The sequence below is a fragment of the Bombina bombina genome, chromosome 4 (genome assembly GCF_027579735.1).
Source record: "Bombina bombina isolate aBomBom1 chromosome 4, aBomBom1.pri, whole genome shotgun sequence".
In the NCBI taxonomy this organism is placed as follows: Eukaryota; Metazoa; Chordata; class Amphibia; order Anura; family Bombinatoridae; genus Bombina; species Bombina bombina.
In genome coordinates this window covers 280,796,757-280,822,494 of record NC_069502.1, presented here as the reverse complement: position 1 = coordinate 280,822,494, position 25,738 = coordinate 280,796,757, and the positions used below count along the sequence as shown (strand labels likewise).

General features: G+C 36.0%; 1 protein-coding gene across 1 annotated transcript in view; it reads left to right on the top strand.

Moving 5' to 3' along the window:
* Positions 1 to 25,738, top strand: part of CLSTN2 (calsyntenin 2) — an 869,931-nt gene that overhangs the window by 477,160 nt on the left and 367,033 nt on the right. The window contains exons 5-6 of the mRNA XM_053711602.1: positions 2,585 to 2,734; positions 21,126 to 21,311. Of these exons, the coding sequence (XP_053567577.1) occupies positions 2,585 to 2,734; positions 21,126 to 21,311 (336 nt within the window). The remainder of the gene's footprint in view (positions 1 to 2,584; positions 2,735 to 21,125; positions 21,312 to 25,738) is intronic.

The following is a 25,738-nucleotide window of genomic DNA, read 5'->3' as shown; positions in this document are numbered from 1 at the left end:
TCAGAAAGTTGGGTCTCTGTCAGAGGTCATGGGTCTTACAGCAGGACAATGACCCAAATCACAGGTAAAAAGCACCCAGAAATGGTTTAAGACAAAGCGCTGGAGAGTACTGAACTGGCCAGCAATGAGTCCAGATCTCAATCCCATAGAGCACCTGTGGAGAGATCTCAAAATAGCAGCTGGGAAAATGAACCCTTCCAATCTGAGAAACCTGGAGCAGTTGACAAAAGAAGAGTGGTCCAAAATTCCAGTAGAGAGGTGTAAGAAACTCATTGATGGTTACAGGAAGCGATTGATTTCAGTTATTTTTTCCAAGGGGTGTACTACTAAATATTAAATTAAGGGCGCCAATAATTTTGTCCAATCCATTTTTGGAGTTTTGCGCGGAATGTGTCATACTAATACAAACAAAAGAAATAAACATGAGAATGCCTAAACATTTGTAATGGCAACACTTTTCTGGGAGAAGTGGTGCATTATCTAACAGAAATGCAGGGGTGACAATATTTTTGGCCATGACTGTGTGTGTGTGTGTGTGTGTGTGTGTGTATGTGTGTGGTGTGTGTATATATGTGTGTATATATATATATATATTTTACCAAAAAAATCATATATATGTAGAAATATGTATTTATGTATAAATAGAACATATTCTGCTATGTGAAGAAGATTGGAATGTGAAATATTGATATTTTCATGTCGGTTTAGCGCACGTGTGAATATGCGATCGGGTTTATGCGTGAATAGGTTGTGTGTGTTTTTTTTGTTTTACTTCAATGGAGGAATACATTAACGCATGCTCAATATCCTAACCAGCTTTTTGCAAGTATTATGTTAGAGTGCAAGCAAAATCATTTCACTTATAACTTGTAATACGAGCGCTACTCAGAATGTGCAAAAAGCTTACTCCTAGTAGCGTTAGCGTGCAAGCCGGAGCGTTAAATACCCTTTATGCTTTAACTGCCTATGTCTCTCCTAAACATCAGACAATATTGAATTGGTTTTTGAATGCATTACATGGACCAGAAACTTCTGGATATGATAAATTGACTTTGACACTATTCTAAAAACTCATAATATCAATTTGCAGATAATTATCAGTTGTCGCCTTCTTGTTGGTCTAGATTATTTCAATTATTACAACCTACATGAGTGAAGTCTTGAATATTCAACATTTTACCATGGTAGATAAAGATAAATGATTAAAAAAGTAATGTGATTTTATGAGATATGGGTTGATTATTTTTTATTGTAAACATTAACTACCGTAATGTTATTTATTCTCTTCTATTGTTGTTTTTAATTTAAAGCATTGTGAAAATGATTTTCTGTGTATTTGTCTTTTTTTTTTTTTTAACCATAGCTATATTAGCTTCATTACTTCACATTATTTAGTTCTTACAATTATGTAAATAAAACTATATTATTGACATTAATTGCTCTTAGATGAACATGCTGAACATGAAATATTTTTTAGATGATTTTCAGCATTTTTAAATAATATAATAACAATTTTAAAATGTCACTGTATTCCTTGTTGATGTTATATTAAAAAAATACATTTTTTATAAATATGTAATATACATTAGTCACCAATAAATCATTACTCAAAAGTCTTATAAACATATTTGGGTTTTTGAACCTTATGCTTTTCTTTATTTATTGTAGAAGTGAAACAATCTAATTTCTCCAAATATGTAAAAGATAAATATAGATTTAGAATAAAAATGCAAATGTCCAGTTGCAAAATGTAGCTCTTAAATAAAAATATAAAAAGCTCCATAAACAGTAAGACATCCTGAGGTTTTCTACTTTTATATACTGAATATATACTGAAAGCAATAAACTGAATATAATAGCAAGCTAAGAATGAGCAAGCTAAGAATGAGATCCGTGCATTTTACTGCCTGTACAAGAATTGTAGTTGCAGGTCATTTACAAGTTACTTGCAAATTAAGAATACAACAGTACACATGGAAGGGAGCAAACTAGTAAAAGTAAGTCCAAGGAGTGATTATAAATTCATGTGTAAGTACTTCTTTACAGAAAGGGTATTTGATTAATAGAATAGATTCCCAATAAAAAGTTGGAAAGGACCAATACAGTAAGGAAAGTAAAAAAATCCAAGGATATGCATGACTATCATCAAATTACTTGTGCTTACATTTCTGAAATACATATGGACAAACTTGACAGATCCTTGCTGTTTGCAAAATCTACTATTATATTATAATACATTTACAAAAGAAATATGCATAAGAATACTTCAGGTTATAAAAGCCCAAGGAGCTTCACTGGCCTCACCAGCCTCACGAGCTTCAACAGTCAGTTATTCTAAGGTGCTGATTTACTAAATCCTACTCATCTCTACATGCTTTTGTAATACAACAGCATTGAATAGAAGCTGGTAAGGCTAGAGAGAGGTCCTTAGGGAATTTTGCCCAATGTCATATAAAGGACACCCCTTTTGTTGTATCAAATAAGTAATATGATATCAACCCATTTTTCAAAGGAGTATTTTATGTTCTAAAGAAACTTTTTTCTTTTATATAATAAGGACCTGTGTGATCTTTTTATCTTCAAGGTAACATCAGGAACACGGAGAAGCTGAGCTATGATAAGCAACACCAGTATGAGATTAAAGTCACTGCTTATGACTGCGGGCAGAAGCATGCGGCAGAGGAGGTGATTGTCAAAGTGGATGTTAAGCCTGTGTGCAAACCTGGATGGCAAGGTATGAAATATATCTGTAGCATTAGCTCCTGCTGTGTGCTAAAAAAAAAATGAAAAATGGGTATCTACAGGTAGTTTTAAACTCCTGAAGTTTTCAGATATTACAAGACTGCTCTTTTAGTGAACACCAGACAGAATAGTTCTAGTAAAGAGCTGTAAGGTTGGTGTGTGTGACCTTACAGCTTGTTCTGACTCAGCAGGGCATACTTACATGCAACGTCTCTGTTCACTCAAGAGGGAAAAGAAATCAGGACACTTAAACAGCATGTTAAGAAAAAGGCAAAAGAGATGTCACTGCATGCTGTGTAGAGGAATGCTATATGATTTATTATTCAAGTGGTGCACTATAGCTTTATCTTATATTTTACTGTTTTATTTTAGCTACTTATTTTTTTATTATGTATAATTATCCATGAAGTACACTTCACCAACCCTATAGTTTAGTAGTTAAACAGTTTCTGAATATGTTTAGTGTATCTGTGCAATAATCTCTTAAATACTATCTGACTTTACGGTTATAGTTACAAAAGTGCTCCTATTTAATTAAAGTTTAGCCCCATAAATATTTTAAAAAAATGACTTCAAGTTGAGATTCATTTTATTAAAACATTAATTTTTACATTTTAAAAGTGGCCTGAAGAAACAGGGCATGTTTGGCCCCCAAAAATATTATTTAAAATTATTTGCATGATTTAATGCTGAGGTTGACTTTTATTGCCCCCCCCCCAGAGCAGATCTTGGAGCATACAGAGACTTTCATTGGTGCATATGTAAAGTACACTTACTTGATTGACAGTCAAAGGCATGTGCCAATCAGAGTCTGTATGTATTTTAATATCACTTCTAGGAGTGTGTAAACGTTGCTGATATTACTTAGTATTATGAAAGTTAAATAAAACTAGTAGTTTGTTCTTGACAGATGACCTTAAAAAACTACAGTAAACAAACATCAGAAACTATAGAATCCCAAATGACACCCACAAATAAACTGAGAATGAGGTCAAGTAAGTATAATTTAAGGGATGACCTTAAATTATACTGTACATACTTGAGTTTTTTTCTCACATTTCTTAGTGTTATCTACTGATTCTAAATCAATATTTGTATTATTTTTGGCCACTATAGCGAGACAGAATGTACTTGTGGAAAACGCATTTACATTTCTTTTAACTTGAGCTCATATGATCACCACTGGCTGACTGTGAAATGGTAAATTACACAATAGTCTTATGATCTACAGCACTTGTAGGTCCAGATCTACATTTTGAGCAAACCTGGTAAAAATTTTAGTGGACAAGAACTAATCATATATAATAAGCATTTCTGTCTAAAAGACCCAGCTAGACATTTGATGATTTTATAGAGCCAGTGCAACAACATATTCAGAAAATAACTAGGTTAGTGTATTAAATGTTAATATTGGTCTAACCATTGGGTCTTGGAAATATATAATGATCTCTAATCCATTCAGACATGTGTTGGCTTGTACTTGTGCATGCTCCTGATGAACTAAAATGACCATTTATTCTGCTACAATTCTCTATTCAGTTCAGCAGCTTTTCCTCTATGTACCAATTGTCATATGCATTATTTACACACTTGCATCAGTAGTAGAATCACTGCATGATCCAGGATCTTTCTGATGTAAATGTGTGAATGATACAGATGGACAGTGGACAGTTGCACTGTACGTTAACTTTTCTGGGAGGAGGGCAAAGATTGAACTGAAAATTCATTGTATAGCATGAGGGCATAGCTTTAATAAAACAAATTATAGCAGAGGTGTTCTGTTTAGACCACATGGATTAATCTTAGTGTCCTTAGAGATCCCTGTCCTGAAGGATCCAACAAACCATAACTGAGGTCTTTGTTTATTTGCATTTTTTTTTGTTTATTTTGTAAATTGTATATCCCAAACAGTAATGCTCAGAGAGATTATAAAAGAAAAGTGTATATTAAGATGGTGCAGCTGAAATTCAGCTGTTTTTGCCCTGCGACTCTGAACGCTCCTGACATCCAGCCAAGTGTTTGAAGTAGAGTAAATGTTGGGATTCCTTTGACTCCAATACTTGCTGTGTAACCCTATGAATTTGTAAGCAAAGCTAAGTAAATTTCAGTAGAATCATTTTGTCATATACAATATAATAGTGTGTAATTAACATTTTATTACCTTATCTCTTCTATAACCCACTGAGAGTGTAATTTCTTCTACTGGCTGTGTTTACACAGCTTGGCCTTAAAGCCCAAAACTTTCAGGATGGATGGGGATACCACAGGCTAAATAAACTTTTTAATGGCCAATACAAGGGCAATGGAAATACCTGTAAACAATTTAATACACTCCAGCAGGTAAAGTGGATCATTTGGAACAAATTAAAGGGGAGAGTTTTTTGAGTAAACTGTCTCTTTAAAAGCTCACTGTGAGCCATGGAACCTATGTACAGTATCATTACAATGTCTATGTTCATTTTAGCCAATTTCGGTATCTTTCTCACTTAAATTACGTCCTCAGAAGGCAACATCTGCATAGTACATTTTAATTTTACAGCGAAAGGAATCAACTTAACTAGTACATCAGTTTCAATTTAAATTTTCTATATATCAGTGAGTCATGCAGGTTTAATAGAAAACTCAGTCAGCACAAGTGGAAAGAACATATCCGCTGATAACAATATGCTTAGGGACACAAAATGAAATTTGAAAGACTGAAATATCCCACTCTCTGGTCATTATCGCACCAACCAATTTAGGTTTCCTTTTAATAAAGGTTCTTCTAGTGTGGACAAAAAAAAAAAAAAACACACATTGTCTTTTTAAGTGAAATACTATAACCTCAAGACAATGTATTCTGTGTTCAAAGTAGCTACCATCCTTATAATTATTTGTATTTCAAAACCCAAAACTGAAAAGACACAACAATAAAAGTATGCATCTTGTCTCTGTAGACTAAGCTTTTTATTCTTGTCTCAGAAGCATTACTGTTTTCAGTCCTGCTGAGAATGAATCAATTTCCTTTTTCTGGAGAAAGGAGAATTTTTGAAAAAAAACTTAGCACGATTGACCCTCCCACATTATCAATATCTTTAAATACTAATTTCTGAGCTACATTTTCTCCCTTGGGATTTCAGTACTTTATTTACAAGTCTGTTTTGTACTGTGTATTTAGATAAGACACAGACCTGGCTATTTGAAATGGAAAATGAATACAAGCAATATTCCTGAAATGTTACATTCTATTTATGTTTGTTTTCTAGAGCTTAGGCTCAAATCATAAGATAAGAAAGTATTTTTAAATTGTATACATATTACATAAAAGTTAATCAAACAATTATAATGATAAGATCTATCAAATAAAACCATGGTAAAGGCATTATTTTTTTATAAATAAAATAACAATTAAACATGTTGAATATGTTTGTATTCCAGGCAAAATTGAAATGTACATAGATGAATTACATAATACATGTAAATATATTTACAGTATACATTTATTGGCAACAATGCTTCTAGTAAAAGCTATCACTGTTTTATTGTTAGCATTTTTCTATGAACGTCCACGTGAAGCATACCTAGATAATCTCCACGTGAAGCATACCTAGATAATCTCCGAGCACCATAATTTTAAATACTGCAGCTGCTCAGAAAGCCAGTGGGACTTATATCATCTCAACAATGATGCAAATTCAAATGAGTCATTTCCCGATGATACAAACACCTTAGGCTCTCTGACCAAGTGTTGTATTTAAAATGCTGGTGCAGGGAGCATATTTAAGTACACTCTTGAAACGGCTATAATTTTTGCTAGAAGCATTTTTGGTAATACATTTACATTGTAAAATGTTCAATTCAAAGCTGAAATGCACACGTGTATTACAGTTTTAGCTGTTATGTACCTTTAAATAAAGCTAAATAAAACCTATTTACTTTTAACATAACAAGAAATGTATATTTTAGCACAGCTTATACCTAGTGATTAATTAAGGGCAACTATCACTATTCTATTCATTGACAAGGGCATACCTTCACCTTAGAAGGGGAGCGCTAATTTATTGCCTGCCCACAAACAGGCAAATATGCCTGTTTGTGGGAGCGGTATAAATAACCAGCCATTACAAGTGAATGGTTATTGCTATCTCAAGCTCGTAGTAGCAATAAGCGCTTAAAAAAATAACCAGATATCAGATCTCTGGTTAAAGGGATAGTCTAGTCAAAATTAAACTTTCAAGATTAAGAAAGAGCATGTAATTTTAAGCAACTTAATAATTGACTTTAATTATACATTTTTCTACGTTCTCTTGGTATCTTTATTTGAAAAAGCAAGACTGTAAGCTTAGAAGCCGACCCACTTTTGGTTCAGCAGCAGACAAGCACTCTGGGTAGCACTTGCTGATTGGTGTAGCCACTAATAAGCAAGTGCTAACCAGGGTGCTGAACCAAAAATGGGCAGGCTTCTAAGCTTACATTCCAGCCTTTTCAAATAAAGATACCAAGAGAATGAATACAAATGGATAATAGGAGTAAATTATAAACTTGCTTAAAATTGCTTGCTCTGTCTGAATCATGAAAGAAAATATTTGGGTTTCAAATCCCTTTAATTTTATAAATATGCCCCCAAAATACAGTGTAGTGTATTTTATTAAAAAATAAAAATTGTAGCATTTTTATTTTTCAATAAAATATCTATACTAGACAGCATTTTGGGGGTAAAGTTGTCAGGAGTGGGGTGTTAGAAAAAACGGCACTGAGAAATGCCTTTATATTGTGGTGTATGGGAACAGTGTGTGTTCCCTGTAAATATATATGTATATGCTTCTATACATATATATTTATACTTACCTCCTTTGCTGCACTTAGGTTCTGATGCCGGCTTTGATGGCATCCGATCGAGGATCCGATTGGAACCTATGAAAGCGCTCACTTGTGCATGCAGTGCTACCTAGAAATGTGCTCGTGGCCAGCACATATTACTAATTGCACTCAAGCGATATTTAGCGCTCCACTTTTAATCTAGCCCTTTATAATTTATTTGTTATAAACACATCCTGTAATAATAAAGTCATAATACATATTAAATTGGTCTCTCTTAGATGAAACAATATTGACTTTAGTTTGCCAGCATTAATTCCAAATGAAAAAGGGGTAAAAACTGTACCAGTACAGTTATTTTTACAGCTTCCACTGATATTTTAGTGATGTAAATGTTCTTAACATCCCAAACCATTCAACACAATCATTAATAATGTATGTAGAAAACAGCTATAGGGGCTGATTTATCATCGGTTTGTTCGACATGATCCGCTCATCAATGAATGCCGACAGCATATGCTGTCGGCATATATTATTGCACAAGCAGTTCTTGTGAACTGCTTGTGCAATTCTGCTCCTGCAGATTTGTGGCCAATCGGCCGCTAGCAGGGAGTATCAATCAGCCTGATCGTATAGGGTCGGGCGGATTGATGTCCACAGCCTCAGAGCAGACGTCCAGTTATGGAGCAGTGGTCTTAAGACCGCTGCTTCATAACTGCTGTTTCCGGTGAGCCTAAAGGCTCACAGGGAAACAGGGGCATCAGGAGCTTGATAATTTGGCCTGATAGCTTTTATTTACCTATTGACAGCAATTTGCTTACAACTGCCAGATAGTTTAAGATGAACATGACCAAAATGCTGGCGGCTTGAATGATGAGATAGGAATATAATAACAAAACCACTTAGTGAGATAACCCTGACATCATTGAGGATTGCTTCATTATTGACAAAGCAAAAACATCCAAGTTGATAAATCTGAAAGAGAACATGTACAACCAAACAGAACATAATCTCATTCCCATTTGTCTATCCTTTACTATGAAGGTTCTGAGCCAGTCTTAGCAACTTGGGGAGCAATAGTAAATTTGTCCATTCGCTGCAACAACCAGCATTCTGCATCAGCTGCTTTATCATAGCCAACCAGTTTGATGCTTAAAGGGACAGTATATATGTTTTTAAAAAAGATAGATAATCTCTTTATTATCCATTCCCCAGTTTTGTATAACCAACACAGTTATATTAATACACCTTTTACCTCTGTGATTACCTTGTATCTACTGCCACCTTATCGCAGTTTTTATGATAGACTTGCATTATAGCCAATGTTATCTATATGACGCACGTGAAGTAATGCCCTGTAGCTGTGAAAAACTGTCAAAATGCACTTAGATAAAAGGCAGCCTTCGAGGGCTTAGAAATTAGAATAAGAGCCTACCTCGGTTTAACTTTCAACAAAGAATAGAAACAGAACAAGGCAAATGTGATGATAAATATAAATGGGAAAGTTGCTTAAAATTACATGCCCTATCTGAATCATAAAAGTTTAATTTGGACTTTTCTGCCTTTAAGTAAACATTCAGAATTTCCTGCAAATACCCAACCATTAGAATCAGCAAAAGAAGTTAAGCAAACCCTTAAACGATACCTTTAACCATTGGATGAAATGGAACAGATAATAAAGATTGATAAGGAATTTAAAGCAGTTCCCAGGTGATATTCTAAAACCCATTTTGATAGATGAGCTCATGGACAGCTAAACTCATTCCTCATCCCACAAGGGAACTGAGACCTTTATCTGCCCTTGAAACTCATTAATCTAGAAAAATCATTAATGGTCTAAATTTAAATCCCACAATAGTCAATCACAAAACATTGACTAAATTGTATGATACATCAACCCAGAAAATATGACTAATTCCAAATTGTGCAGTAATATTAACCCCACCATGCTTGCCAAGATAAACAAGGTCAGATTATAAATCTTGCATTCATTTCTTTTCTCGTTTGCGCAAACACTGCTAAAAGTAAAATGTTTGCACGTAAGTGAAACCAGATGCACACTAACTTTAGCACTTTGAATACAGTGGCCCCTATTTATCAAAGGTCTTGCGGACCGCTAAATGCGGAGAGCTGCTGCTGCAACGCCGCCCCCTGCAGATTCGCGGCCGCCAGTAGGGGTTGTCAATCAACCCGATCGTACTCGATCGGGTTGAATTGTTGAGATTCCTGTCCGCCTGCTCAGAGAAGGCGGCCAGGGTTATGGAGCAGCAGTCTTTGTGATCGCTGCTATAACTGCTGTTTCTGGCGAGCCTGCAGAGCGCCAGAAACACGGGGCATCAAGCTCCATTCGGAGCTTGATAGATAGGCCCCATTGACTGCGTTAACTTTTTCTTTCCATAGAATTCAATGGAGTGTGCTTTAAATAAAAATAAACTAACACTTATCGCTTGCAGTGCTAGACCTACAGCGCTAAACCCGAAGGTAGTAATATATTTATTTATATACACACATTATTGCCCTTTCCAGTCCTTAACCTTATAATATAACATTTTAATTAACCCTTTTAAAAGTTTTTATTAATATTTGTGTGATTATTGTTTACACTTTATTTTAATATACTTATGTTGTTTATGGTGCACTCTTATTTTTGCTTATCTCTACCCCGTGCTAACTTTAATGTGCCACTTATTATATAGGCAAGATTACGAGTGGCACACTAACAGCTGCGCAAGAGCGATATTGTGTGTTGCACACATCGGATACATCGCTTGTATTACAAGTTGAAAGTAAACGCGATCGCTTGAGCACAATTGAAGTTAACGTGCGTCTGGATAGCACATCCTCAGAGCTCTGGTTAACTGTTTCACAATAAAAAAAAAAAGTTTTTCAAATAACATCAAAAATACATTTAAAAATACAGTTACACTCATAATAACACTATATTAAAAATATTGCACAAAAAAGTTATAAGGGCTTAAAGGGACACTCAACCCAAATGTTTTCTTTCATGATTCAGGTAGAGAATACTATTTTAAACAATATTCCAATTTATTTCTATTATCTAATTTGCTTCATTCTTTAGATACCCTTTGTTGAAGAAATAGCAATGCACATGGGTGAGCCAATCACATGAGGCATCTGTGTGCAGCCATCAAACAGCAGCTAATGAGCCTATCTAGATACGTTTTCAGCAAAGGATATCAAGACGATGAAGCAATTTGGAGGATAAAAGTAAATTAGAAAGTTGTTACATGCTCTTTCTAAATCATCACATAAAAATGACGGTTTTAAAGATATAAGGTCTCGACAAAGGACTTTAACACGGAGATACATAAATATAAATGTCTAAATATGGAGATATATATATATATATATATATATATGTTTATATGTTTACATATGTAGTTACAGTATGTATTTTTATATGTATTTACAGACATATATACACATAAATACATATGTGTACATTGGTGATGTTGCGAATAGTTCGCCGGCGAATAGTTCCCAGTGAACATAGCATGTTCGCGTTCGCCGCGGTGGGCGAACATATGCAATGTTCGATCCGCCCCCTATTCGTCATCATTGAGTAAACTTTGACCCTTTACCTCACAGTGAGCAGACACATTACAGCCAATCAGCGGCAGACACTCCCTCCCAGACCCTCCCACCTCCTGGACAGCATCCATTTTAGATTCATTTGGAAGCTGCATTCTTAGTGAGAGGAGGGACAGTGTAGCTGCTGCTGATTTAATAGGGAAATTAATAGCTAGGCTAGTGTATTCAGTGTCCACTACAGTCCTGAAGGACTCATCTAATCTCTGCTGTAAGGACAGCACCCCAAAAAGCCCTTTTTAGGGCTAGAACATCAGTCTGCTTTTTTTTTTTCCTGTGTAATCATATTGCAGTTGCCTGCTTGCCAGCGTGTGTGTCAGAATCACAGCGTATACTTTGCCCACTTGCCCATTGCCACCACTCATATCTGGTGCAACAGTAGTGTACATTTAAAAAAAACAACACTTTTTTAACTGTGAAATAATAGCAGACAGCTGCCAGTACCCAAGATGGCCGCCAATAAGGCAGATGGGGAGGGTTAGAGAGCTGTTTTGGGGGGATCAGGGAGGTTGGGGGCTAAGGGAGGGATGCTACACCACAGCATATGTAAATATGCTAAAAAATAAAAAAAATAAAAACCTTACTTAAGATGGCGGGGACAATTGTGGGGTGGGGGAGGGAAGGGAGCTGTATGGGAGGGATCAGGGTGTCTGATGTGTCAGGTGGGAGGCTGATCTCTACACTAAAGCTAAAATTAACCCTGCAAGCTCCCTACAAACTACATAATTAACCCCTTTACTGCTAACCATAATACACGTGTGATGCACAGCAGCATTTAGCGGCCTTCTAATTACCAGAAAGCGACGCCAAAGTCATATATGTCTGCTATTTCTGAACAAAGGGGATCCCAGAGAAGCATTTACAACCATTTGTGCCATAATTGCACAAGCTGTTTGTAAATGATTTCAGTGAGAAACCTAAAATTGTGAAAAATGTAAAGTTTTTTTTTTAATTTGATCGCATTCGGTGGTGAAATGGTGTGTGTGTGCATTGAAGCCCTTTGTAATCAAGTATATAAAAAAATGAAAAAATATATTTATGGTATATTTATAGTTAATAAAGTGTTAACTGTGTATTTACTATAAATATTTCACATTTCAATGGTCTTCATATAGCAGAACATGTTCTATATATTAATAAATAGATATTTCCTTATATATATATATATGTATATATCTATTCCTATATATAATCATGTATGTATATATATATATATATATATATATATATATATATAGAGAGAGAGAGAGAGAGAGATAGATATACTGTATATTGTACCAAAATACAATTAGATATATGTAGAAATATTTATTTATGGATAAATAGAACATATTCTGCAATATGAAGAATGTTGGAATGTGAAATATTCATATTTTCATGTTAGGTTAGCGCACATTAGAATATGCAATCAAGTTTGCGTGTAAGTAGTGTGTTGCATTTCCCCCCCCCCCACACACACACTTATTTTGATCCATTGACTTCTACAGGGGAACACGTTAACTCCTTCTTCTAACTGTGGATTTTTGTGTGCATCGGCGGGTTTTTATTTTCGACTTGTAAATTCTATAAAAATACTATAATTTCTAAATAATAATAATCTTCTCTCCAGATTTACTTATTGAGTTCCCTTCTGATTTGCCACCGTCAGTTTCATGCCTCACTGCATGAAGATCTCTTTTCACATGAAAAGGACTAACATAATGCATACATCCTTCTCTTTCATGATTAAAACCATGATTAAAACCACAAGCATCAGAAAAAAAAAAGTCCACAGCACATTCTGATATCCGTGACAACAGTAGTGTATTTTATATCATGTATTTTATTGCATAATTAGTGGGATAAATGCATTCAATTATAAAAGTTACTGGATTACATTGCAGTACATCTGTAATAACAATCAGTAGGTGGAGTCCAGAATATAACATTTTTTATATGTAAACTGACATGGGAAACAGCCTGGTTCAGTGAATTCATAAAACATAAATCAATTGAACTGGTACCCTATGAAAATTGAGTTTTCTGCATACATGACTGAACACGCTTGTAAAAATCACATTGTTATAGAAGAACATCAGAAAAAAGTCTACTATAGGTTATATTAATGACAATCTATTTTGGTGATCGCTCAAAGATAACAAAGTCCATTTTTTTTCTAGCTGATTTATAGCACAATGTACTTTTACAATTTCTTATTGATAGGTTATATTTGTAGGTCCATGACCTTTAAAACTATTGACCCAGGATTACACAACATGCCTACCTAGTTACATGAACCAAAAATAAGAGAAAATAACCCTTTGCCAACTAAACTGTTTCACAAGAAGGTACTAAGGGGTCAATTTGTCAAAGTGCGTACGGACATGATACAATGTAGCGTATCATGTCCACAGCACATCATTAAATGCCGACAGCATACGCTGTTGGCATTTATCATTACACAGGCAGTTCTTGTGAACTGCTTGTGCAATGCCGCCCCCTGCAGATTCACGGCCATTCGGCTGCTAGTAGGGGGTGTCAATCAGTCCGATCATATAGGATCAGGCGGTTTGAAGACTGCAGACTCAGAGGCAGCGGACCAGTTAAAAAATTGCATTTTATGCTGTGTATATCCCAGCTCTAAAATGCTAACTGTACCACTAACCTGCTTTAATTTTGATTGCACACATGATTCAGACATGAACTTTTCAGTGAACTAATCAAAACATGTTTTTGATAATTTAATTAGCTACTTCAATTGTATTTTAATGCAACCTTACAAGTAACAAACTAATGATAAGGGGTAGATTTAACAAGCAGCAAATGCTGCAAATCAGATCACTGGAAACATAAGTTAAGAAGAGGCGGTCGTAAGTAGGCTGACCATATTGCTGCTTTAAGAAGGAACACTTATGAAAAATACATACGTGAGGGTTCTTATACAAAACCATTTCTTTAAACAGCCCTGAAAACAGCCCTGACATATGTATTTTTTATATGTGTCCCTTTTTAAAGCGGCAATATGGTCAGCCTACTCGTAAGACCCCTGCTCCTTAACTCGTCCGCCACCTCTGAGGCAGCGGACAGCAATCATCCCGATCAGATATGATCTAGATGATTAAAACCCCCTGCTAGCAGCCAATTGGCTGCGAATCTGCAGAGGGCGGCATTGCACTAGCATTTCACTAGAAATGCTTGTGAAATGTTAAATGCCGACAGCGTATGCTGTCGGTATTTAGCCATGTAGGGCGGACATGATCCACTACAGTGGATCATGTCTGCCCAACATTTAATAAATCGGCCTCTAAGTGTTGTCAAAAAATATGTTCTTGAGAATAATGTGATAAGCAAAATTCAGCTTCCCTTTACATGACTACATCTGGTATAACCTGACTTTCTTGTTTTTTAACATTACAAACAAGACAGAGCTCATGTTATCTGCACACAATATTCCATTGGCAAGAAATGTAATGAACTAAATTGTAAGCCACATAAACAGGCTTTCATTTTTTTCATAAACTATAGGGAAAACCAACATGTATTTTTTTTAATGTCCTGATTAAAACATGTCAAAACCACCAAATGTGATTGACAAAAAGCTGTAATAAATTAATATTAGAGTTTCAACCAGCTTCTTGATTGACAGTAATAAGCAAATGCTTCAGAAAAAATGGAACATTCTATGGTAAACATAATTTATCCTGAAACTGGTAACATACATGACACACACTTAATATCAACCTTTACCAACAGTACCTTGATTTCAGTATTCCTAATTAATGATATTATCTTGTTTAAATAACTTAACACAGGCATTGATTACAATCTATTGGCTGTAACTTTTTTGGATCTTTGTCTGGCCAGAAAGGCTATTTTTCTTTTTGGCACAATCACAATCATATATTTTCGACTCTTTCACACACTTGCAAATGTTTTTTGGATAATAAATAGCAGTCCTAATTCTCAGCTTTCAACACCTTTTCAAAGCCAGTTTTGGCTTTTCTATATAAATACCTCTAGGCACTTGAAATGCTCTCAAACAGCCATTTTGGACATCTTTAAAACTATTTCATGACTATTTGGAAACAGTATTATCTTGCTCAATAGCCACGGGAGACATTCTAGAGGTTTATTAACATACATGGTATTGATTCATTAAAACTACATTCATCCCTATTTGAGAGGCTGTATACAGAGGTATACAAGTCGCGATTGTGTGTTCCCCTTTTAAAATTCAGTTTAAAAGATTTCAAGCACTGTTAGTGACCATCGCGACAGTGTAGGTGTGACTTACAATGCAATATATATATATATTTTTTTAATTCCCCATTTTTAGATGTTGGGTCTTGAAGTGGCTTGTAAAGTATGTCAATCATGACAAAATATAAAGGAATGTAGCATTCATAATGGTTAATGAGTGTTGAAGATGGATCCTGATTACAATAGGTTAATGTCACACATGTAAAGGAGTATTTTCCTTGCAGAGCAAACAAAGGGGTTACGTGAATAGAACTTTACTGTAACTGTAAAATGTGTGAATGGGCTACTGTATCAGTCAGTTTTTGGAGACCTCTCAGTTTCTATTTCGAAAACAGGTACTAAACATATGAAAAGGCCATTTCAAGAATTTTTCTGTTGAAAAACTGTTTGCAGCAACAGGAAAAACAATATTGCATTTTGATTGCTCGAGAAACTCGACTACCAATTCGGTCGGAAAGCCAAAAGCCTTTTCAGGAGCACATCACTAATAGAGTGTGATTGAGCCTTCCTAGATGTACTCTTCAACAAAGGATTCAAAAAAGAGGACAAGTAAATTTGATACCAAAAGTAAATTGTAAGGTTGTTTAAATTGCATGCATCTGAATCATGAAAGATTAATTTTGACTTTACTGTCCCTTTAACCATACTGCACATACATTTTTATTCCATGAAAAATCTTAAATTAGTTAAAAACAATGCCTTACATTTCAGTGGTAAAGAATTTAAGCGCTTCAAAGTTATCTTGAGCCAGTTTATTGTGGTAGGAGTCATTATTATGCACACCTTTACCCCTATTGTAGTATTTTCTTTATCCATAAAACACCCGTTTGATTAAGAATAAGAACAATTATTTAAGGTAATTTTAAAAACCACACCCAGTTCACATCTTTAAAGAACTTCTACCAACAACCATATAAAATCTTAGATGATTTGGTCACTTTTGGATCCACAACGCCATCATCTCTCCTGTCAATTTTGAGGATTGTGTCATTTTAGAGATTTGACCTGGTTGTTCCCATAAAATATCATCCGGGAATTTATACATCAAAGTCTCCACCCACACCCACACCAAATCATTTGGCCTTTTACCTAATAACGTGGTCTGTGCTAACCTCGCCGCCTGATAATAGTTTAGTAAATTTGGAACCCCTACTCCGCCTAGTTGTTTGTGTTGTAAGAGTATATGAGATGGAACCCTGGCCTTCTTATTTCCCCTTATAAAGTGAACTAGGTCCGACTGCAACTTATTAAGTTCCTTCGGTGGAACCTTAATTGGTAGGGCCCTAAATAAATATAGTAGCCTTGGGAGAATGTTCATCTTAACGGCTGATGGATCAGGTCAGGAAGGTGTGTTTTAAGTCGGTTTGCTAGAATTTTAGTGAAAATCTTTATGTCCTGGTTGATAAGTGATATAGGTCTGTAACTTTGGCATAACTTTGGATTTTTGCCTGGCTTGGGGATAACCACGATTTTAGCTTGTAAAATTTCTTTTGGGATTTCTTTACCCTGTAAAATGTTGTTACAAAATGTCACTACATGTGGAATTAGTGTGGATTTAAATAGTTGGTAGTACTCTCCTGGGAACCCATCTGGACCTGCTGCCTTTCCTGGTTTTAATTCCTTAATAGCTATGAGAACCTCCCTAGTCGACACTGCTGAATTCATCTCGTCCCTAATATTTTTATCTATGGGTTTAAGTGCGGCCCTATCCAAAAATTTGTGTAATAATTTTTTGGTGAGGTCATTATGTGTTGTTTTTCCCCCATCGTATAGGTTTGTATAATATTCCGCAAAACTGTCCGCTATCTCCTGGGGGTTTGAGGTGCATAAACCATCTGCTCTTTGTAGATATGGTATTGTAAAAGTTTTTGTTTTCTCTCTCAACGTGTGAGCCAAGTATTTATCTGGTTTTGTGTTATACTTTTAAAGGGATAGTTTACCCAAAAATGTTTTCTCCTTTAATTTTTTAATAAGGATCCATTTTACCTGCTGGAGTGTATTAAACTGTCTACAATTAGCTAATTTACCCTGATTTCTGGTTTTCAAATAGCTGATTTAGCCTGTGGGCATCTCCAGCTAAACTGAGAGTTTCTGGTTTTAAGTCCAGGCTATTGGCAGGCTGTGTAAACACAGCCAGCAGACAAAATTACACCACAGGTGGGGTGTAGAAGAGATAACTAATACAGTTATAATTTTCAATTGATCTCTCTAAGTATTGGGCTTTGGTTTACAAACAAATATACGATAAGGAAGCACGTGTGTACACACAAAGTAATAACATAAGGAGATATAATTTTACTTGCATGCTCAACCCATTGTAATAGTCTGTGGTTTCAAAGTACAAAACTAGCAATTTCATATACACAAATAAACCTGAAATTGCAATTTCTCATACAGTCTATACTCTGCAGCTTGTATAACAAGTCATTGGAAATACATTAAGGGAAAACCAATTTTACAGTATACTGTCCCTTCAATTATTTTCCATTTTGATTTACTATACGCTTGGGGTGCATTCATCTTAACATTTGTTACATTTGTTATATTTTCCTACACTCCTGCCTATTTGTGCATGTGTCATCATTGATGCCATGCTCAGATGTTTGGTTTACCCATATCCTAGTATTTGCTAGTTACTTCCGTTTACTCTTTTCCCCAACCCTTACAATATATTAATGTTACCCTTGACACAAATACTTATAGTAAAACTTAGGCAGCTAGGGTAGCCTGCTAGTAATCTCCAAAAAATTATCTGAACAGATGTCTCACCTGGCCCATCTACTAAGGGGTGGTCTATCTCAGTTAAAAACACCACAGGACAACCATCAAGAATCCTTTCCTGGAGATGCTACTGCTTATGGCTTGCCTGAATCTTGGTAGTTGTTCATAGTACCTTTCTTCTGATTACTTTTTTCATTTATTAGCCATTAGCTCTAGTGATATGCCACAATTGGTTCTTTCTCTCAGTTGTAATTGGATCCCTCTCCTTGCTGCCAATACTAATTAGCAGAAGTATTGCCAGCAGAGAGAAGAATCCAAAGCTGGGTGTGAACTGCATTTTATTTCATTTTTTTAGCTGAATGTTTTCTTTTTCCTTTCATCAGAATGAAGAGATTATAGGAGCAACGTTTTCTAGACCTGCTCATACATATGTGAGCTTGTCTAAAGGGATAGTAAAGTCATAATTTAGACAGAGCTTACAGTTTTAACCAACTTTCCAATTTACTTATTTTATTTAATTTACTTCCATCTCTTGTTATCCTTTGCTTAAAGGTTTTTCTAGGTAAGCTCAGCAGCATCAAAGAACCTAGGGTCTAGCTGCTGATTGGTGGCTGCATATATATACCGACTGTCATTGGCTCACCCATGTGTTCAGTTAGAAACCAGTACTGCATTGCTGCTCCTTCAACAATAATACCAAGAGAATAAAACAAATTTGGTAATAGAAGTAAACTGGAAAGTTGTTTAAAATTGTATGTTCTTTCTGAATCATGAAAATAAAAATTTGGGTTTCATGTCCCTTTAAGGATGTAACACAGGCATTAGCTAAATGCTGTTTGCTGTTTTACCTTTGTATATATGCCCTATTGCCTTTAACCAATCACAGCAGGTCGCTAAACACAAAAGAAATTATTAAAATAGGGTTCATGGTCAGCCTAAGATCCATAACAATCCATTTGGCTCTTTTGTGCTTCTCAACTGGTGCGCAACATCTCTCTTTACCTTTGCATTGATTCATTGCTTCTCTTCTCCTCCAATGTTAATGTCTTCTTGTCCTCTGTAGTGTTAAGGAACTAATATTGCTCAAAAAAAATGCTCCTCAGACATTTATTTTAGCTGTTGAATGCAGTTTTGTTTTTCAACAAGTATAATTAAAAAAATTAAAAAAAATTACAAAATGGCCCTTAATTTAAAAAAACAAACAAAAAAACAACAACTTGGATTTCCCTGGATTAAAAAAAGCAGAAAAAAAAATACTAAAAATAAAGATATGTGCGATGCTTAGATTAAGTAAAGCATCCTAATTTGTTTACGGATAATTTGATATATTTTACCATTAACAGGGCTATAGTACGGTATAGAAAAATGAAAGAACTTTAAGGAACTAATCGACCTTCAGAAATTGCAATGCAAAGATAAAGAAAATAAAAATGAAATATATACACCCCATAGCTGATGAACAACTAGATAAATGACTTCTAATATGATTAGGAAGGGTTTCCCTGAGGAAAATGAAAACTAATTTTACCTCCCACGCTCAGTCAGCAGCTAAGCAAGAAGTGGACATAAAGCAATTAGCAAATGTAATATAGTGCAAGTAGAGTTTGCTTTTAAATTAGTCATTAAGATGATTTCTTATGTAAACAAAGAAGTTCATAATTTCTACTTTTCTGGATAAAAAACCCACATTAAAATACATTTTTTTTATATATAAAAGTGTACAACAAAATATTGTGGAGTTTTTGGATCATGCTGATTTTGATTATATCTTGTGGTGCTGGATCTTATTTTCAACTATGCTTATTGCTGTCTCATAAAATATAATCTAATATAAAAGCTATTTGCCTATTATAAACACAGTAGAAAATATTATGGACCTTGAATTAAAATGTTTTCAAAATCAATATAAAGCAGGGAATTTTGGTTAAATATTTCAATTGGTATTCAGCATTTAATAACATTTATTAAAAGCCAATGGTTTCGAATGAGTAACAGGAATAAATAAGCCCTCTAAAATGACATAATTGCACACACAATATATAAATATCTATATATTTGTGTATAATATGCATAATATAAAAATGTATACATATAAAATGCATGTTAGCAATAACTTTGCTTACAAAACCTGTTGTATAAAAGATATTTAACCAAGGGCAAGATTACGAGTGGAATGCAAAATGGCTCTTTCGCGAGCGCGATATTTGTGCTTCACTTGTAATACCAGTGCACAAATTTTTGCGCTGGTATTTCAAGTGGCTCGCAATGAGAACGCGAGCTCGCATTTGCATTGTGGGCCACTTGACATACCAGAGCACAATTGCTTGGAAGCGCTGTGCTCAATAAAGCACGCTTCCATAAGCTCCAATGCAAACCTCGTTCTCATGCCATGAGCACAGAGAAGGGGGTAAGTGGCACCTTGATGGGCAGCAGATTGTAAATATATATGTATATGAATATATACAGGTGCATATATATTTATGTGTTAATGTGTGTATGTACAAATATTAACACATAAATATATATGTATATAAGCAAATAAATATAAATTTACAGGTATATATTTACAGGGAACACACAGTTCCAAATAGACCGCTATGTAAAGGCACTTTTCATTGCCCACACTCAACAACTTTAGCTCCCAAAAACTGCTCATTGCGGGCAAATTTGCCCATTTACGAATGTGCAATACATTAGAACTCCACTTATAATCTAGTAATGAGCAGGAACTATACCAGAGAAAAATAATAAAACAAGCTTTGCCGTTTAGCATTTATATTTTTCCTACTACATATGTGTTAACCACAACTCATGTTTATAACACATCTAATTATATGATATCTGGAAACTAAAAAAGTAAGTGAAAAAAGCATACTACAAACAAATTTAAAATAAAATTATACCTTTATAAAATTGGGATTAACAAATTGTTTTAATATCAGTCTTTTCTTTCGTACCTTTGTTGAACATGATATGCAAATGATTAAATAAGATTTTTTAATTTTATTTTTCAGACTGGGAAAAACGCATTGAATACAATCCTGGATCTGGGAGTATTGCCTTATTCCCAAGTGTACACCTAGAAACTTGTGATGGACCAGTGTCCTCCATCCGGACCAGTATTGAGCTACAGACAAATCATATTGGCAAAGGCTGTGAACGAGAAACCTACTCTGATGCATCTTTACAGATTCTATGTGGTATGTAGGCAGGAAACACCTAAATTGTTTTTTTCATATGATAAAGTGATTGAACTTGTCCCTCTGCAAAACTTGACATCACCACACAAGTATGACTTGTGTATGGAATTTGTATTTCATGCTATATTCAGTATTCTGATAGGGTGCATGTGGGCTCTGTGGTTTTTATACATTCAAATAGATCTTTAGTAGAACAGTGTAGTTTTAAAGTGTGGCACCATGAAGCAAATCCATGCTGAATCATTTTACAAAAGGTACCTAGGATATCATAGGTATTTTCTGAGGGGAAATTTAAGTTTGTGTAAAATACCACATAGATTAATTTGCATTATGCCATTTACCATCTGACGGTTAGTTCTTAGAATTCTCAATATTTTAAAGCTTGCACATTTCTCTCATATTTCCTGTTCTTTTGTTTTATCATAGAATGTGACCTATTATAATATCTTCCTGCTTTTAAATGTCTCTAAATTTAAATATAAGATCCTCAATGGGATTATGCTTCTAGTGTGTAAATTGTTTAAAAATTAAAACATTTTCTATCTAATAAGCTATATAGATTTTTATATTAAATAATATTTGCACCTGCTATAAAAAATTCTTCTTAACAACAGAAATATCATGTGTATGTTGTCATTTATGAGGCATTTTCCCAGCTATTTTGAAGGGATATTAAACTATACTCAAATTCTAATTTCTATGCTCTTTTATGTTATGTTAACAAAATACCATTGGTTTAACATTGGTTAGAAACTATTCATTATGCAATATACATAAATATATCTAAATTGTATATGTTTTTTTGTTGTTGATCAGTATAATGCTAAAATGTTTTTAATAATGCTATAATACTGTATAATTTCAGACATAGTAAATCAACTTAAACCTTGACATTGATCTGTATATTAATCGTTCATTCCTCCCAACATTTTTTGGATGCTTTTTGGGACGGAGGTGAGGGTGACTTGTGGGAGGTGACCCTCAGTTATTTTATGGGAGAAGGCACAATTGGAGGGGGGGAGTTTTACATGTGACATGGACGTGTTGGATGTGCCATAGATGAGGTAAGAGGCTATGGGAGGAGTAGGGGCAGTCTATGGGAGGTGGGCAGTCACTGGTGTCAATCAGGGAAACTGGGTAGAGGAAGCACGGCCACAGATTGAAATTTTGGGGTCCCTTGATAAACCATTTTCTCTTGTAAGGTGTATCCAGTCCACGGGTCATCCATTACTTGTGGGATATTCTCCTTCCCAACAGGAAGTTGCAAGAGGACACCCACAGCAGAGCTGTCTATATAGCTCCTCCCCTAACTGCCACCCCCAGTCATTCTCTTGCAACTCTCAACAAGATAGGAAGTATAAGAGATATGTGGTGACTTAGTGTAGTTTTTACCTTCAATCAAGAGTTTGTTATTTTTAAATGGTACCGGCGTAGTACTGTTTTACTCCCAGGCATAAATTAGAAGAAGAATCTGCCTGGAGGTTGATGATCTTAGCGGTTTGTAACTAAGGTCCATTGCTGTTCTCACGCATAACTGAAGAGTATGGGAAAGACTTCAGTTGGGGGAACGGTTTGCAGTTTACCTGCTTTGAGGTATGTTCAGTATATTTATTTCTAGAGAGATGATAAGATCTAGAAAATGCTGACAGAGTCTTGTATAATTGAGGTAAGCCTGATGCAGTGATTTAACAATGACTGGGATCATGCTTACAAAAAAGGGTAATATTCATGTTAATACTCATATTTCTTAGTGTCAAAACGTTTACATGTTATATAGAAAGAACGTTTTTTCTCTGAGGGTGATAAATCGTTTTTTGGGGCCTAGTTTCCACATGGCTAGTCAGATAGTCCTAGGAGTATTTTCTTAAGGCCCTCTGACATCAAGTGCATGGTGGGAGGGGCCTATTTTCACGCTCTAGATGCGCAGTTCTTATTCAGACTGAGACATCCAGCTTCCCCAAAGGAGTCCTCTGGCATCTGAGGACCACTATAGAGGGCTTATTTCTTCCCTAAATCGTATTTGAGGGCAGGTAGGAGCCACAGCAGAGCTGTGGCAAGGTTTTTAACTGTTTATTAACGCTTTTTAACATTTTTCAAATCCGGTTTGGGGCCTAAAGGGTTAATCATCCATTTGCAAGTGGGTGCAATGCTGCTTTAGTCCCAGTTTAGTGCAGTTTATGTGATAGTTTTTTTCTCTTAAAGGCACAGTACCGTTTTTGTTTAATTGCTGTTTTACATTTATTAAAGTGTTTTCCAAGCTTGCTGGTCTCATTACTAGTCTGTTAAACATGTCTGACATAGAGGAAACTCCTTGTTCAATATGTTTAGAAGCCATTGTGGAACCCCCTCTTAGAATGTGTACCAAATGTACTGAAATTTCTATAAATTATAAAGACCATATTATGGCATTTAAAGATTTATCACAAGAGGTTTCTCAGACTGACAAAAGGGAGGTTATGCCATCTAGCTCTCCCCACGTGTCAGAACCTATAACTCCCGCTCAAGTGACGCCAAGTACATCTAGCGCGTCCAATGCGTTTACCTTACAATACATGGCGGCAGTTATGACTAATACCCTCACAAAGGTATTGTCCAAACTGCCAGGGTTACAAGGAAAGCGACACAGCTCTGGGGCTAGAACAAATACAGAGCTTTCTGACGCTTTAGTAGCTATGTCTGATATACCCTCACAATGCTCCGAAGCCGCGGCAAGGGAGTTGCTTTCTGAGAGTGAGATTTCAGATTCAGGGAAGACGTTACTTCAGTCCGATTCTGAAATGAGAGCCTTTAAATTTAAGCTTGAACACCTCCGCTTATTGCTCAGGGAGGTTTTAGCGACTCTGGATGACTGTGACCCCATTGTAGTTCCAGAGAAATTGTGTAAAATGGACAAATAGTTTGCAGTGCCTGTTTACACTGATGTCTTTCCAGTCCCTAAAAGGTTCTTGGAAATTATTACTAAGGAATGGGATAGACCAGGTGTTCCGTTCTCTCTCACCTCCTGCTTTTAAAAAGATGTTTCCCATAGATGTCGCTATACGGGACTCGTGGCAGACAGTCTCTAAGGTGGAGGGTGCTGTTTCTACCCTTGCTAAGTGTACAACTATCCCCGTCCAGGACAGTTGTGCTTTCTTAGCTCCTATGGATAAAAAATTGGAGGGTCTCCTTAAGAAAATTTTTATCCATCAAGGTTTTATTCTCCAGCCTCTTGCATGCATTGCCCCAGTTACTGCTGCAGCGGCTTTTTGGTTCGAGTCTATTGAGGAGGCTCTACAGGTGGAGACCCCGTTAGATGATATTTTAGACAGGATTAAAGCTCTCAAGTTAGCTAATTCCTTAATTTCTGACGCTGTTTTTTATCTAACCAAACTAACGGCTAAGAATTCAGGTTTTGCCATTCTGGCGCGCAGGGTGTTATGGCTTAAGTTCTGGTCAGCAGACGTTACTGCAAAGTCTAAGCTTCTTAACATCCCCTTCAAAGGACAGAGCCTATTCGGGCCGGGCCTGAAGGGGATCATTTCTGATATTACTGGAGGAAAAGGTCACGCCCTTCCTCAGGATAGGACCAAACAGAATAATTTTCGTTCATTTCGAAACTTCAAGAGTGGCGCAGCTTCAGTTTCCTCTAATGCAAAGCAAGAGGGAAATTTTGCCCAGTCCAAACCAGTCTGGAGACCGAACCAGGCTTGGAACAAGGGGAAGCAGGCCATAAAACCTGCTGCCACCTCTAACACAGCATGAAGGAGTAGACCCGATCCGGGACCGGATCTAGTAGGGGGCAGACTTTCTCTCTTCGCCCAGGCTTGGGCAAGAGACGTCCAGGATCCCTGGGCATTAGATATTGTTTCCCAGGGATATCTTCTGGCCTTCAAAGCTTCATCTCCAAAGGGGAGATTTCATCTCTCACAATTATCTGTAAACCTGAGAAAGAGAGAGGCATTCTTACGTTGTGTTCAAGACCTACTGGTTATGGGAGTGATCCACCCAGTTCCAAGGGAGGAACAGGGGCAGGGCTTCTATTCAAATCTGTTTATCGTTCCAAAAAAAGAGGGAACTTTCAGACCAATCTTGGATCTCAAGATCCTAAGCAAATTTCTCAGGGTCCTATCCTTCAAGATGGAGACTATCCGAACCATCCTCCCTATGATCCAGGAGGGTCAATATATGACTACCGTGGACTTAAAGGATGCTTATCTCCACATTCCGATTCACAGAGATCATCATCAGTTCCTCAGGTTCACCTTCTTAGACAGGCATTACCAGTTTGTGGCTCTACCCTTCGGGTTAGCCACGGCACCAAGAATCTTTACGAAGGTTCTAGGGTCCCTACTGGCGGTTCTAAGGCCACGGGGCATAGCGGTGGCTCCTTACCTAGACGACATTCTGATACAGGCGTCGACTTTTCAAATCGCCAACTCCCATACGGA